At 43.7% G+C, this 14,999-nt stretch overlaps 1 protein-coding gene across 11 annotated transcripts in view; it reads right to left on the reverse strand.

Moving 5' to 3' along the window:
• Positions 1 to 1,009: 1,009 nt before the first annotated feature.
• Positions 1,010 to 14,999, reverse strand: part of LOC132482213 (NACHT, LRR and PYD domains-containing protein 12-like) — a 48,840-nt gene continuing 34,850 nt past the window's right edge. For 9 of the 11 annotated variants that reach the window (XM_060087350.1, XM_060087352.1, XM_060087346.1 and 6 more), the window contains 8 exons: positions 11,622 to 11,792; positions 11,338 to 11,508; positions 9,540 to 9,719; positions 8,677 to 8,847; positions 8,398 to 8,568; positions 7,543 to 7,713; positions 7,254 to 7,424; positions 1,010 to 3,109 (listed from right to left, as the gene is read on the reverse strand). In XM_060087350.1, coding sequence (XP_059943333.1) covers positions 3,028 to 3,109; positions 7,254 to 7,424; positions 7,543 to 7,713; positions 8,398 to 8,568; positions 8,677 to 8,847; positions 9,540 to 9,719; positions 11,338 to 11,508; positions 11,622 to 11,792 — 1,288 coding nt within the window. In that variant the 3' untranslated portion in view covers positions 1,010 to 3,027. Of the gene's footprint in view, positions 3,110 to 5,771; positions 6,528 to 7,253; positions 7,425 to 7,542; positions 7,714 to 8,397; positions 8,569 to 8,676; positions 8,848 to 9,539; positions 9,720 to 11,337; positions 11,509 to 11,621; positions 11,793 to 14,999 lie in introns of those variants that run through there. The other 2 variants (XM_060087354.1, XM_060087355.1) reach the window with 2 other exon arrangements.

Raw genomic sequence — 14,999 nt, forward strand, 5'->3', positions numbered from 1 at the left:
ATCGTAAATATTCAATGTGCACTTGTAAAGAATGTTTTCTGTTGTTATTGGGTCGTGTTGTATAGATGTCAATTAGGTCAAATATATTATTGGTGTTATTCAAATTTTCCATATTCTTATTTTCTTTTTGGTCTATCCATTATCGAAAAAGATATTTAAGTCTCTGACTAAAATTATGGATTTGCCTACTTCTCAAGTCAGTTTTTTCTTCATGTATTTTGAATGTTACTAAAATGCACATATCTTTAGGATTGTTATGTCCTCATGATGAATTAGCCACATTATGATGAAATGACCCTCTTTACCTGTTAATATTCTTTCCTTTGCAGTGTACGTTCTCTGATAATAATATAGTCACTCTAGCTTTTTAAAAAATGTTAACATAGTGTATCTTTCCCCATCTTTTATGTTTCACCTATTTGTGTTTTTATATTTAAAATGGATTATCTATAAGCAGCATATGGTTGAGTCTTTGAAAAATATTTTTTTCCATTCTACCAATCTCAGCCTTTTAATTGGGTTGCTGTGAGACCATTGAGTTTAATATGACTACCGATACAGTTCTGTTCAAAACTACCATCTTGCTATTTTTTGTCCCAACTCTGCCTGTTATCCAACGTCTGGAAACTGCTGTTTCCCATATCTTGCCCATTTTTTGAGTCGTTCATGTGAGAGGGTAAATCCACTCACTGTTACTTCATTATTGCTGGAAGTACAAGTCCTCTGTTTTGTTTTTGATACTGACTTGTTATTTATATTTGGACATTTGTTATTATATATATGGACATTAGTCTTGTCTTTATACATATGACAAATATGTTCCTCCAGTTTATCAATATTCTTTTAATTTTATTTATGGTGTTTTTTTTTCATAAAGAATTTTTTTATTTTGATGTTGTCAGGTCTTTCTCTTCCTTTACGTTTTTATGTCATGTTTATAAATGACTGCCCTGTATTTTCTTCTAAATTGTCATGTTTTAAAAGAAGAAAAATAACTCCTCAGTATGAATAAGTTTTATTTTTAACATCAAGTTTATTAATTATAAAAGTAATACATGCACATGGTAAAAATCAAGTAAAACAGAGGGTTATAGATGAAAATGAAAAGTTCCTTTCCTGTTCTCCCAGTGCCCCTGCTTGCCAACTTCCTCTTGCCAGAGGTAACTTCTGTTAGCAATTTCTTGTATATATCCTTCCTTACATACTCTGGACACATACATACACATGCATATTTATCCTTTTGTACACAAACAGGAGACACACACACACACACACACACACACACAGGGTTCTGCAATTTTTCATTTAACATTATATCTTTGAGTCCTTAACGTGACTGAATTTTATCAGATGTTCACCAGACTGACAGAAGGACCAGGGCAGTCCGAGAACATAGTAAGGAAAGTGCACAGAAAAAGGCATATTCACCTCTGTAAAGCCAACACTTAGCACAAAACCTGGCACATAATAAATCCTCAATAAATAAGTGTTAAATAACTAAAGGAAAAGAAGAACTTGAGAAAACTGGAAACAAATTGCTAACTTGACCATTCTTCTCAGGCCAGACCGGGTCTCTGAGAGTTACCACCTCCCAGGGTAGCAGGGAACAGTACCTGATGATAGATGAGGACATGGAGAGCTGGACCTCTCGTCTGCAATAACTTTCCACTGTGTGTCTCTTCCCCCACTAGATTTACCACCTCCAGCACACACATTTAGTTCAAATGTTCACACTGACACACAGTTCACACTGACTACACAGTCTGGGGGCTCAAAGACTACACAGTTCAACTATATTATAGGTACACACTCATACATATAGCTACCATTAATCAGTACCTACTGTGGGATAGGCACCATGCTGGGAACAGCAGCCCTGCAAGGTTAATGTCAATTTACCCCCATTTTATAGATTAGAAAACTGAGGCTCCAAGAATCCAAGTGACTTATTCAGGGTCACACAGCTAGTAAGTAGCTTCCAGAGACAGCTCTACACCTTAATCAGGTCAGCCTACTTTTCTGTCGGTCCCACAGGCTCTGTGCTATTTTCCTTGCCTGGCACTCCCTTTCTCCACTTGTCTCATCTAGTGTTTTGTGGAAGCCAGGCAGAGATAGAAATATGGGGTTGTGCAGGATCCATGCTAGGCTACGGAATATGCTGTGAGGGATGAGTAGTGAGTCAGTCATAAGAGTCCATGAACAAGAACAAACACATGGGGGAGGTATTAAAAGTTCAGAAAGGGAGTGGAGCCTGGGAACTGGAGAGCACCCTCAGGAGCCTAGGATATGAATATTGTGGCAGCTCAAGAAACTCTAATGCAAGTATTTCTCTCTCCCTAGGTGCTTCTGGTGAGCTGCTCACAAACATAGCCCTTTTGCCTGCAGTCTTATAGCCACTGGCCAGTATATCTCCCCGCATCTTAATCCTATTCATTCTCAAGGCCCACATTAAGTCTCACCTCAATGAAGCCTTTACCTAGTAACCCAACTCATTCCTCTTTTTTTTGTGAATTACAGTTTTACTTAAAATCAGCACCATAATATATAACATGTGTTTGTCCACCCTCTTGTTCTTTAATCATTTCAGGTATCTTGCCTCTTTAAGTGGACTCCTTCACATGTCTTTTTTTTTCTATTGTTTCCCTGCCCTGTCTGAGTATTGGGAAACCTGGCTGGATGCTAGTCCCAACTCTCCCAATGAGCTGTGTGACTTGGAGCTCGTCACAACCTCTCTGAGCCTCATCTTCTGACCTTGGAAGGTTTTTGTAAAAACACAGTAAACATTGTAACACAATATAAGAATGTAAGGTATTATTGCTGAAGACATTTCAACTAAGGTGCTTCCACCTTTTACATCCTATTTAGTGGATGGTTCTATGTAAGAAATAGCAATCACTGCTGCTTGTTTCACACTAGTGTCCTCAGCAAAGGTTAATAGGTTTAGAACAAGAATACTGCACAACTGTTAGAGATGGTGCCAGACAGAGGAAGTCTATATGCAGCTGATTCAGGGGCTCTCCTTGAAAACTACCAGGTGATTCCAGGCTTGCTCATTTTTAAAGCTTCTATTTTTCTGAATGTTTCTTCATGTAAATGATCCGTGTCAATGCTATGAAAAATGAAAAGAATCTTGTGTCAAGTCAAGCCAACAGACGCCTTCAGTACCTTTCTTTCCTGTTCTTAAGGATAAGATTCCTATTCACACTTGCACCACAACACCACTCAGTTACTTCATCCACTCCAGTATCTTCCTTCTCCCTCAGCCTTAACTGCCTTCCTCGGATCTCAAAAGAGAAAATGCTTAACTTCCTCTTGAACTCTCACTCCTATCCCTCCCTGCATTTGTCCAAGGCCCTGCTCCATGAGTCCATCAGTTCCTGATCCTGTATCTATAACCTCTCCCTCTCTATGGGCTCCTTTCTCTCAGCTTACAAATTTGCCTATGCTAAAAAGCAAGACAAAAAAGAAAATGAACAATCCCTCCCCAGCCTACAACCCCACATTTCTTCTCCTTTTCACAAAAGTCTTGAAAAAGTAGTCTCGACTCCTTCTCCACTTCTTTATCTTCCATCTTCTCAAGTCACTGCAATCTGGTTTCCAGCCCCATCACACCACTAAACAGCCCCTGACAAGGTCACCTATGACCTCCTAATTGGTAAATCCAAAGGACACTTTTCAGTACTCATCATTTTGGAAATCTCTGCTGCATTTGACACTGTTGAGCAATTCCTCCTTGAAACTCACTTTTTCCATAGCTTTCAGGACACCTTTCTCTCTTGGTTTTCTCCATGGGTTTTCCTTTCCATACCCACCTCTTAAAAGTTGGTACTGCCCAGGGCTAATTCCCAAGAGATGTTCCTCAGAGGTTCTTCTCTTCTCATTCTCCCTAGAGGATCTCATCCATTGCCATGGCTTCAGCTATCACCTCCAGGGAATACTCCTATATCCAACTGTTACCTACTAGAAAACTTCCCACAATGTCCTGCAGGCACTTCAAACTCCACATGTGTATCCCTGATTAAAACCTATTGACTACAAAAGAAGGTATAAACTCTTTCAAGTGTGTAGTGAGGTACAGTTTTTAGTTTTTAATAGATAGAAGCTAATCTTTATCTAGCAAAGTGAAATGAGTAGCACTGCTAGTTATGCAATTGTAGGGTAAGTAGACATTTAACGCCATGGAAGTGTAACAAGAACTTTAGAATTTTTTGAGTGACTTAGCAAAAGCTGTTTTACCACCTGACATGTATAACTCACTGCTGGAGAAGAGGCCGGTCAATATGCTTAGGAAGCCTGGAGGTCTTCTGGGAGTTAAGGGACCACCTACTCTCAACCCCTTCTTTCCAAATTTAGAGTTAGGAACATGTGTCAGGGTGATCTAGGGGGTTTTATCTAAGGCCCAGTGCCTGGGAAAGGCACCAAGGCACCAAAAATAAAATACCTTGAAGAAAGAAGAAGGCGTAAGTGGGGCTCCTGACTCAACTCAGGGGCCTACATCTTTGTGGGCAAGGACTGGCTTCACACATACATACCTGTGGCTGATTCAAAGAGCTCTTCTAGACCCAGACACTCTGACACATATGGTACTTTAGAGAACAATGACTGCACATTTGGGTGTGGACTAAAATATATGTAACCTCGGAGTCCAAGTATAACGGCACTGCAGGGCTGGGAGGGTTCCACACCAGCCAGGGTAGCACCATCCAGTCACCAAGCTTCTGTGGGACTGGGTAGGATCATCAGTTCTCAAGATGAGCCCCATGTGGCAGTAAGAAACAGCAGTAGCAGTGGACTGATTCTCCAACCAGCTTTGGAAGCAAAACTGGCTCCATCTTTGGAACCAGATTCGGAAAGGTGAGGAAAGGCCCCCAAATGTACTACTACTCAGATATGTGAAAGAAAAGAGAGACAACTGAATTCGAACCCGGAATTCTGCAAACAGATCTTACTAATCACACATGGCATACAAGGCCTTGCATACCCCTTCAGTCTCATTTCTTGACACATTCTGCTTTGCACTTTATGCTCTAACAACAGCGAACTTCCTAGAGGTTTCCCACCTCTATCCCCCTCAAGTACCACAAAACATGCTGCTTATTGTCTGTCTACCTTTGCTCATGCTATCTCCTGAGCATGGACTACCCTTCTCCATCCATACCCCCATTTCCCTGGCTATAGTCCCAAGACTCAACTCAGGTGGCCCTTCCTCCAGGAACCTTTCCCTGAGCCTCCTGGGCTGGGTGAGTTGTCTCCTGCCGTGGTTCCCTTAAGATTTCATGATTACCCTACTGCATTCATCAGTTTATGTGCCTGTCTCTACCACTAGGTCCACTGGTCCCTAAAGAGTACAAATCATGTCTCTCATCTTACTCATTCTTGTCTCCCAGCACCTGGCACATTTGCCTAGCACATAGCAGATATTCAGCAAGTGCTTGTAGAATGAGTGAAGGTGAGCACTGTCACTCTGAGGCCACAACCTCTTTTTTTCCCCTCAATCTTCTGAAGGTCTAGATACCTAGTCTTTATTGAACATATCATCAACTGTCTCTTTGCTTTGCCCCAAGATGTTCTAAGTTAATAACTGGTTTCCTATATGCATTTACTAAACGCAAAGCACTGAACTAGAAAGTTTATGGGGAAAATACAATGAGGAATAAGATTCAGACCTCATACTGAAGCAGCTCTTCTTAGAAAACAACCTTCTTCCTTCAGCCTTTCCAATTCTCAGACAAGACTCCCCTTTTAGGAGGCTCTCCTGGATTTATCCCCTCTCTAGCCCACCACCACATTAAATGACCAACAGTTTCCTCTCACTTTACTTGGGCAAGTATATATTTCTACTGATTTCAGTGTTATCTGTCTTATATACACTCTAATGTTCAAAATTTATTTGAGGTCAGTGAATGGTGTCTACTCTGTGTGTGCGTGTGTGTCTGTCCTTTATTTTGTATTTTGAGCTACTATTGCACACTGCTATCAACTTGTAGATTGACAAATTACAAGGGTTTGAAGGTTGGCCTGAAAACACAATGGAAGCACATTGGTTAAAAGACAAAGGGTGAGAGAAACAGCAAATGGTGCAACAATTTACAATAAAAAATAAATAATGGCATCACAAAATAATTTCTCTGTGATGTCATTTAGGACTTTTGCTGAAGCTTACACACCATAGGGTGCTACCACATTAAATCACTCTATATTTAAAGAAACATTAGGATTGATTGTTGAGTTTATTTCAACCTACTGAAAATACAGACTCCAGTCACCCTTTTCTGAGAAAGACACCAGGGAGGTCCCTAAACCCCTGAGGCTTATTATGTTGTGAATAATTCCCTCTTCCTGGGCAGTAATTACCACAGTCTCGAGTCTAACAGACTTCACTTTGCTAGTAGAGAACCAGCTTCTGTTTCAGCCAGACTTGTAATCAGGCCTTTATGCTGTTTTCATTTACGCTTCAATCCATCAAATTGGCTTTGGAATGTGGAATTTTTGCACTCAGCCTTTATTTTCCATTATGTGTTCCAGTTCTGAATGCCAGAAATAAATGGCCATTTGGCCACTGGTTAGCTGCCAACAGAGCATAGCTATATCCTATTTAAGAATTACTTTGTGTGTTATGCCTGCCTGCTGAGCTGGCAGATGGATATTGACCCGAAAGGGTGAAGACCTCCACTTTCTGTAACTGTAATTCTGTAACAGCTTCATCCCCCTGAGTCTTGAAGATTCTCAAAGTGTAAACATCAAGCCCTCTGGCAGGTATTAGAAGAAGAAAGGGAAAGGGTCTAACATTTATGGAGTACCTCCTATGTGCCAGGGGCTGCACATTCATAATTAACGTCTCACTTCATGCAATCCCCATGCTAACACCAGGCAGTCAGGTACTACTCATGTTAGCCCCATTTTATAGACAAGGATACTCAAGTTCAGGGAGGTTAAGTAAGCATGGGCATATAGCTAGTAGATGCTAGACCTAGTATTTAAGCCAGACCTAGCAGAATGTGGATCTGATGCTCTTTTTCCTACACCCTGTTGCTTTTCTTAGTAATGGGATCCAGCACTACCTGTTCTCTACCTCTCTCCTTGTCCCTGTGTCCAAGGAAGAGGCCTACTGGTAATTTCACTTACTTTGATATTTTGCCTAGGTATGGCCAGCCCTCATATTTTCTTCTCTTTCCTCACTGCAATGACTATGATCAAACCCAATGTGCCTGTCCTGACCCCCCTCTCCCACTTCCCCCACCACAATAACTTACTAGAATGTTTGTAGTTTACATATTGGATGAATCAGTGCATCACACAGCAGTTGAACTCCGAAATCCTTAAGGTCATTTCCACTTAAGTCTAGCAACGTTAGGTTCTCATTTCTGTTGAGGACAGAGGCGAGGGCTCCACAGCATGCATCTGTGAGATGACATTCTGCTAGCCTATGGGGGATTGGGGATTCAAGAAAGAAATTGGTTTTACCAAGTTCCACAGTGACCCTCCATTTCATATACAGCCTGGAACAAGAGCCCAGGGTACAAAGAGTCTCTGTGCACTTACCACAAGGTCTGTAGCTTGCAGGAGGGGTGTTTCAGCCCTTCACACAGCACCTGCATGCCCTCGTCCCCTAAGGCATTGTCACTGAGGTCAAGAACTCGTAGGTGTTCATTGGTATACAGTGCATTGCACAAATCCTGACAACACTCTCCAGTCAGGTGACAGGTCCACAGTCTGCCAGGAAGTAAGGTAGATAAGGTTGGCATCATTTCATCTGCATTGGGTCACTTTAGGTATTAGGATTACCCACTAGAAAAACACATTAGAAAATCAGAGTGGCGGGCTTCCCTGGTGGTGCAGTGGTTAAGAATCCGCCAGCCAATTCAGGGGACATGGGTTCGAGCCCTGGTCCAGGAGGATCCCACATGCTGCAGAGCAACTAGGCCCGTGTGCCACAACTACTGAGCCTGCGTTCTAGAGCCTGCAAGCCGCAACTACTGGGCCTGCGTGCCGCAAGTACTGAAGCCCGCATGCCTAGAGCCCGTGCTCCACAACAAGAGAAGCCACTGCAATGAGAAGCCTGCGCACCACAACCAAGAGTAGCCCCCACTCTCCACAACTGGAGAAAGCCCACGCAGCAACGAAGTCCCAAAGCAGCCAAAAATAAATAAATAAATAAATAAATAAACTTATTTTAAAAAGAAAAGAAAATCAGAGTGTCATGTAAAAAAAAATCCCTTGGGTCAGGGCCAAACAGAGATTATGGAGAGGGGAAGATTTATTCCCCCTAAATTATCTGGGTCTTCATTTATTGTTTCCTCAGAGATTATATCACCAGGCCAGAAAAAAATCATTTAGTTTTGGGAGTTGCTGAAACATCAAGGAACTCTGCCTGTGGCTATTGTCCACGATACTTACGCCAGATCCTTTAACTGACAGTCAGGCTGTTTTAATCCTTCACACAGCAATTTCAGTCCCAAATCTTCAATTTTGTTATTAATTAGGAGCAGCCTTGTCAGGCTCCGGGTAGAGCTCAGGACTTGGGCGAGGGACTCACAACAAGCTGCAGAGAGGGAACATTCGGAAAGCCTGGAGGGATGGGGACACCAAGGTGGCTGTTAACCACTGCAGCAGGGAGGCCCACCGAACCTCAAATGCCAGTGCCCACAAGAAGGACAAGGACAAGCAGACACTTACACAAGATTCTCGATTATACCATTTGCATGCCGCAGACCTTCACAGAGATGCTGTACTCCTGTGTCCCCCAGGGCATTGGCAAACACAAACAGCTCTTTTAAAGTCTGACTCACTTGCAAGAAAGAAGAGAGCTCCACACAGCTAGCATCTGTTAGGTAACATGTGCTCAAGCTACCCAGAGACAAAGAAGAAAAATTAGCCACTGCTGTCATTTAGCTTCCTGGGAATGTTCTCCCAGCCTCCCCATTTAGCTAAGTCCTAGCCATCCTCCAAGTTCCAGCTCCTGGCCCACCACTTACACAGAGCCTCCTCCTGAGGTCTCCAGCCCCCAGTGACCTCCTCCCTTTCCCTGGGCTCATCTGGCTTTTCTAAATGATTCTACAGTGTTCGGCACTTGATTACACGTTGAACTGTGTTGCTCTCTAACTGTTTCATATCTGTGTGTCCTTAAGGGCAGCCCTGTCACTTGTAGTCCTTCTGATAACTCCATCCACATCTAGCCCAGTGTTGAGTACATAGTAGTATTTTTTACAGAGTTAATATTTAATTAGCATCACTCCTGTAAACACACAGGATGGTAGTAATACTGGAAAGAGCATGGGGTATGGAGATAGATTTTGGAGTCACATCCTGACTATACCACTTTTTAATGGTGTGACCTTGGACAAGTCACTTTTCCCCCAATCCTCAAAGTTTCCTCATCTGTACAATGGGGTAAGAAAAGCCACCCTATATCGTTATTTCAAGGAGTGAATTACGTGAAATAACTTCTGGCAAGCACCAAGCATAGATCCTGGCACACAGCAGGCATTTAACAAGTTCAATAGTTATAAGATGATGCCAGATAGTTCTAAAAAACTTACTCTAGTTTCTCTACTTTACAGTTGGAATGTCTGAGACCCTCACAAAGATACTTCACCCCTGTGTCCCCCAGGGGATTTTCACTGAGGTCCAGCTCAGTGAGGTTTGGATTGCAAATGAGAACAGAGGCAAGATATCTGCAAATAGTCTCTGAGCTTCCAGGGAGAAAGCTAGCACACAACCTGGAGAGAAAGAAAGATGAACAGACACAGAATTGGCCACTTTATCATCCTACTCCCTACCCGCAAAATATCATGAGCAAAGAAAATACAGGCTCACCCATACGAGACCCCCCAACCTTGAATATGTCACAACCCCCTTTTATCCATGAGAGTGACTTTTACGTTGCTCCCACAACACTGTGTCCCCCAATGAGAACTCAAAACATGTTGACTGCCCCCAAAAAGGAAAGAATTGGGAGGAAATATCAACACGACCTAACCTCATTTTAATTCCCTGCATGGATTTTAGCACTCTATCTCATATCTTCTTTCGAATCACAGGGGAAAATGCTATAATCATCCTTAATAAAGTTTACCATCAAAAGATCTTTCCTTTCCTTTTCTTTTATCTAGAAGTTCATTACTAATTAATTTGCCATCCTTAGAGAGACCCAGCTCATCACCATCATCCATATAACATTTCTTCTTTGGCACAAAGAGTGGCTTCTACTGACCTTCCCATCTTCTCAATCTTTGGTTCTCCATATTAGGTAGTCCAATTCCTTGAACTATTTCCCATCAACTTTCTCTTCCATCACTTTCAAGAATTTCTATGATATACATTAAACCTCTGAGTCTTCAATTTTCTCTTGAGTTACCAGGCTCCAAACTCAGTCTTGAAGAGGGCTCATAAGGACATCATGTATCTATATTTCCCCAACTTGGAAATTTTAAATAGAGGTATTTTGCCCAAAAAATGAGTTTCAAAGTGGATTTAGAAAGCTTTAATGCTAAAGAGATTTTACTTTAGAAAACCCCACATATATGTTGTGATGGTTAATTTTATGTGTCAAGTAGTTGGCTAGGTCATGGTACCAGATATTTGGTCAAACATTATTCTAGATGTTTCTGTGAAGGTAGTTTTTAGATGAAATTAACTTTTAAATCAGTACACTTTGAGTAAAGTAGACTACCCTCCATAATGTGGGTGAGCCTCATCCAATCAGTTGAAAGTTTAACAGAGGAAGACCGACCTCCCAGGAAGAGGATGGAATTCTGCCAGTGGACTGCCTTTTGACTTGAACTGCAACACTGGCTCTTCCCTGTGTCTCCAGTCTGCTGGCCTACCCTGCAGATACTGAACTTGACAGCTGCCATAATCCGCGTGAGCCAATTCCTTAAAATAAATCTCTCTATATATTTATACACATCTCTTTGGTTCTGTTTCTCTGGAGAAACCTGACTAATACATATATGGTAAATTTTTTATTACAGTCACTACATGGACTTTGAAGTCAGACACATCTAGGTTTCTACTTGTGCCTTTGCCATGTTATTTAGCCTTTTGAACTTGGGTTTCTGTTTCCTCATCTGCTAAAATGGGGAGAGTAACCTGAATCTCTCAGAGCTGTTGTGCACATGAAAGGAAATCATGTATACAAAGCACTCAGCAGGATGCTTAGCACAAAGTAATTGCTCGGTAAGTGTGGGGTTTCATTATTGTCATTAACGTTATTGCCACTTTTATTCTTCCTCTCCATGACTCCTTGAAATGTGTTTTGATCATATAACATCCATCTTGAGCTGCAATATTTTAAAATTTTTTCTTGCAGTATGGAAACTAATAGTGACAACTTACTTGAGCTTCTGTACTTTGCAATTTGGATCTTTTAAGCCTTCACAGAGCAATTTCAAAGCTGAAGCTTCCAGTTTTGTTTCACTGAATTCCAGCTCAGTGAGCCACTGATTGGTGCTGAGAACAGCTGCTAGCGCACCACAAGAAGCAGGAGAGATAAGGCATCGGTACAACCTTCAGAGAACAGAAGAATGACCTCATTACCTTATTCATGCTCTATCCCAAAACAAAAGAAATTGACAAAAAAATTACATGAACACAGACAACAAATTCTCCTGCTCAGTTACCTCAATGTCTGTAAGATACAGTTTGGCTGTTTTAATCCTTCACACAGAAGCTTCATTCCGGAATCTTCCAGGGTATTTTTCACAAATTCCAAATCTGTCAGATATTGGTTGGTTTCAAATACTAAGGCAAGGTCTCTGCCATAAGAAGCTGTGAGGTGGCAGAAAATCAGTCTGTGTGGAGAAAAAGGCATTTCAGAGAAGAAAATAGAACTCTCTTTAAAGGTACCGGTTTGTCCCTTACCGATGTAATGAATTATTTAAATTCATTCAATAATTAATTTATCAGATGCTTACCACTGTGCTAGATGCTGAAAACACAGAAATAATTAAGATCCAGACCCTGCCCTCAAGGAATGCCCAGTTAATGGGGAAAAATTAGAAAATCATGGATTATAATAGTGTGAAAAGTAGTGCAAGTGGTATGCACAAGGTATCATGAGGACACAGAAAGGTGGCACAATTCAGCCTAGCTTGAGGTGGGGTTTGGAGGATCAAGAAATATTTGTAAGAAGAACCACTACTTGAGTGTTGTTCTGAAAGGGTAATAAAAATTGAACAGGACTTAGATGGATGAGGAGAATGGGAGTGGGGAGAGCAGGAGGCGCTGAGGGACAATCCACTCATGGAGCAGCCTGAGTGAAAGCGAGGAGGCAAGAGATGGGATGCTTCATTTGAGAAACTGCCAATTATTTGTTATGGCCTACTTTAAAATACTGGAAGATATATATCAAACTGCTAACAATGGTTATCTTCCAGGTTGAAGGGAAGGGTTGGATTACAAGGAGACATAAACTTTCTAGATATTTAGAAATTGTTTACAGTGATCAGAAGTTATCAGGAAAAAATATCTTAAAAATCTGAAAAACATAATACATGTTTATTATAAATAATTTTTACAGTAGAGAAAATATAAAGAATAAAGGTTTTTAGGGCTTCCCTGGTGGCGCAGTGGTTGAGAGTCCGCCTGCCGATGCAGGGGACATGGGTTCGTGCCCCGGTCCGGGAGGATCCCACATGCCACAGAGCGGCTGGGACCGTGGGCCATGACCGCTGGGCCTGCGCGTCCGGAGCCTGTGCTCCGCAGCGGGAGAGGCCGCAACAGTGAGAAGCCCGCGTACCGAAAAAAAAAAAAAAAGAATAAAGTTTTTTTGAGAAAGTTCTGTATTCCTACCACCCAAAGGTAACCACTGTTAAAATTTTGGTATATAATTTTCCAGATTTTTAATGCATGCATACATATACCATCATATGTTCTCTGTAACAAATGAAATCACAGAAAGATTTTTTTTTTTTTTTTTTTTTTTACGGTATGCGGGCCTCTCACTGTCGTGGCCTCTCCCATTGCGGAGCACAGGCTCCGGACGCGCAGGCTCAGTGGCCATGGCTTACGGGCCCAACCGCTCCGTGGCACATGGGATCCTCCCGGACCGGGTCACGAACCCGTGTCCCCTGCATTGGCAGGCGGACTCTCAACCACTGCGCCACCAGGGAACCCCGAAAGATCTATTTTAAGAGACGAAAACGTTTTCCCAACTTCCCCTCCAACTCCACCCCCAAGAGGTCCCCTGCGTTGACAGTCTGATGTGTATGCTCCCACTCCTTTCTCCAAGATCATAGAAACATATGCAAACACACACACAGGGTTTGTACATTTTACAAAAATGGGACCATAGAAAACATTACTACTTTACATGCCCTTTGTCATTCAGTCCTTATCTTAGGCCCATAGGTAAAAACTGAAATTTAATTATAGCACAAGGTCATACAGTAAGTGGCAAAGTAGTACTCAACCTGAGGGCTGTCTGGTTTATCCTCTACGCCTGGAAAAAACATTAGAAGTTTAAAGAGACATGGTCAGATCCCTCTGATGCCAGGGTAGGGCAGGAAACAAACCTGGGGTCAGAGGGCTGCAGTGGTCCAGGGAATAAATTGCCCAGGGGGAGGGGGGAAGGCCTGGAGGCAGAGAAATTCAAGACACGTTTTTGGGTGGGATATGGCCAGGATCTATTACCACTTAGGGTGATGGGGGATAAGGCTGTACTCTGGCTCCACCTTCTTCCTCCACAGGGTAGCGGAGGCCACTGAGGGATGGGGGCTATTTCCGGTTCTAGAATAGTCCACCTCTAGGAAGGGCAGGGCCACCGAGTGGAACAAACCATTATGGTGGTGGGGGGGGTGTTTGAGATTTTTGTACTTGATTACAAGCGCTTCCCGTTCTTGGTTCTGAATCTTTTCTGACCACTCCTGTTTCTTCCCGCCTGCAAAGACTTTCAACAGCATAGGGGGTTCCCTTATGTCGGGGGTGGGGGGCGGGAATCTTCCTCATGCACCCCACCCACCCCCGCTGTTTCTGGAAGTTGGAACAGTCCCAACGTAAAGCGTGAAGGGGTAACGCGAGGCTTTGCTTCGTCGGAGAAAGAGCGAGCGAGCGAGCGAGCGAGCGGTGCCCTCTCTTTAAGCGTGGTAGGCCCGTGTGTTCAGCCTGGACCCGTACTAGCCAGGAGGTAAGGCTTGGCAGGAGGTGTCCTGGGGCAGGGCAAGCCAGTCGGGGGGAGAGCTCTTTATTAAGGGGGGAGGGGGGAGGGGGAAGGCAAGCGGAGATGAGGAGACTGAGGGAGGGGGGAGGGGACAACTGGTTGATTTATCCCCGCAGGGCCAGCCAAGCCCCAAAGGCCCTCAGCTATCATGGCCTTGAGCTCCAAGGACGACAGTAGTGGGTTCCGGCATGGCAGCGTGGTGGCCTTCATCAACGAGAGGATGGCCAGGCACGAGAAAGGCTCTGCGTTCTATTTCGAGAATATGTCCTTGTCCTGGGAGGCGGTGGAGGACAAGCTCAAGGCCATACTGGAGGATAATCAGGTGCCCAGCAAGGCCAAAGAGGCCTGTGCCTGGGGCACCTTGGCCCTGGGCGTGCGCTTCAACCACAGGGAGAACCTATTACACAAGCACAGGGAGCAGTGGCTGCACGACTTGTCCAAACTGCACAAGACGGCCAAGAAGGCCTTGGTCTCAGACCTGTCGTTGCTCAAGGCACAGCACGAAGTGGAGCGCAAGGAGACGGCCTCCCTGATGCGGCGAGCCCATGTCAGGCTGACGGAGGTGCAGAAGGAGCGGGACCTCCTGAGGTGGAAGCTGCTTCAGGTAGTAAGATTACTCTGACTTGGTCCCTGGCCCGTCCCGGGACCCGCCCTAAGTCCCGTTCGCTGCTCCCGTGTCCCCCCCACCAGTGCCGTTCGCCGCTCCGCTGCCCCCGCCATCCCTGCCCCCAGTGCCGTTAGCCGCTCTGCCACCCCACCCCCGCCCCCGTCCCCAGAACAGGTCTCAGACCTGCTCACTTCTGTCCAGGAGCCGGTTGCAAAGGGACCAGGCCTGGCCACT

Source organism: Mesoplodon densirostris, chromosome X, assembly GCF_025265405.1.
Source record: "Mesoplodon densirostris isolate mMesDen1 chromosome X, mMesDen1 primary haplotype, whole genome shotgun sequence".
Taxonomy (NCBI): Eukaryota; Metazoa; Chordata; class Mammalia; order Artiodactyla; family Ziphiidae; genus Mesoplodon; species Mesoplodon densirostris.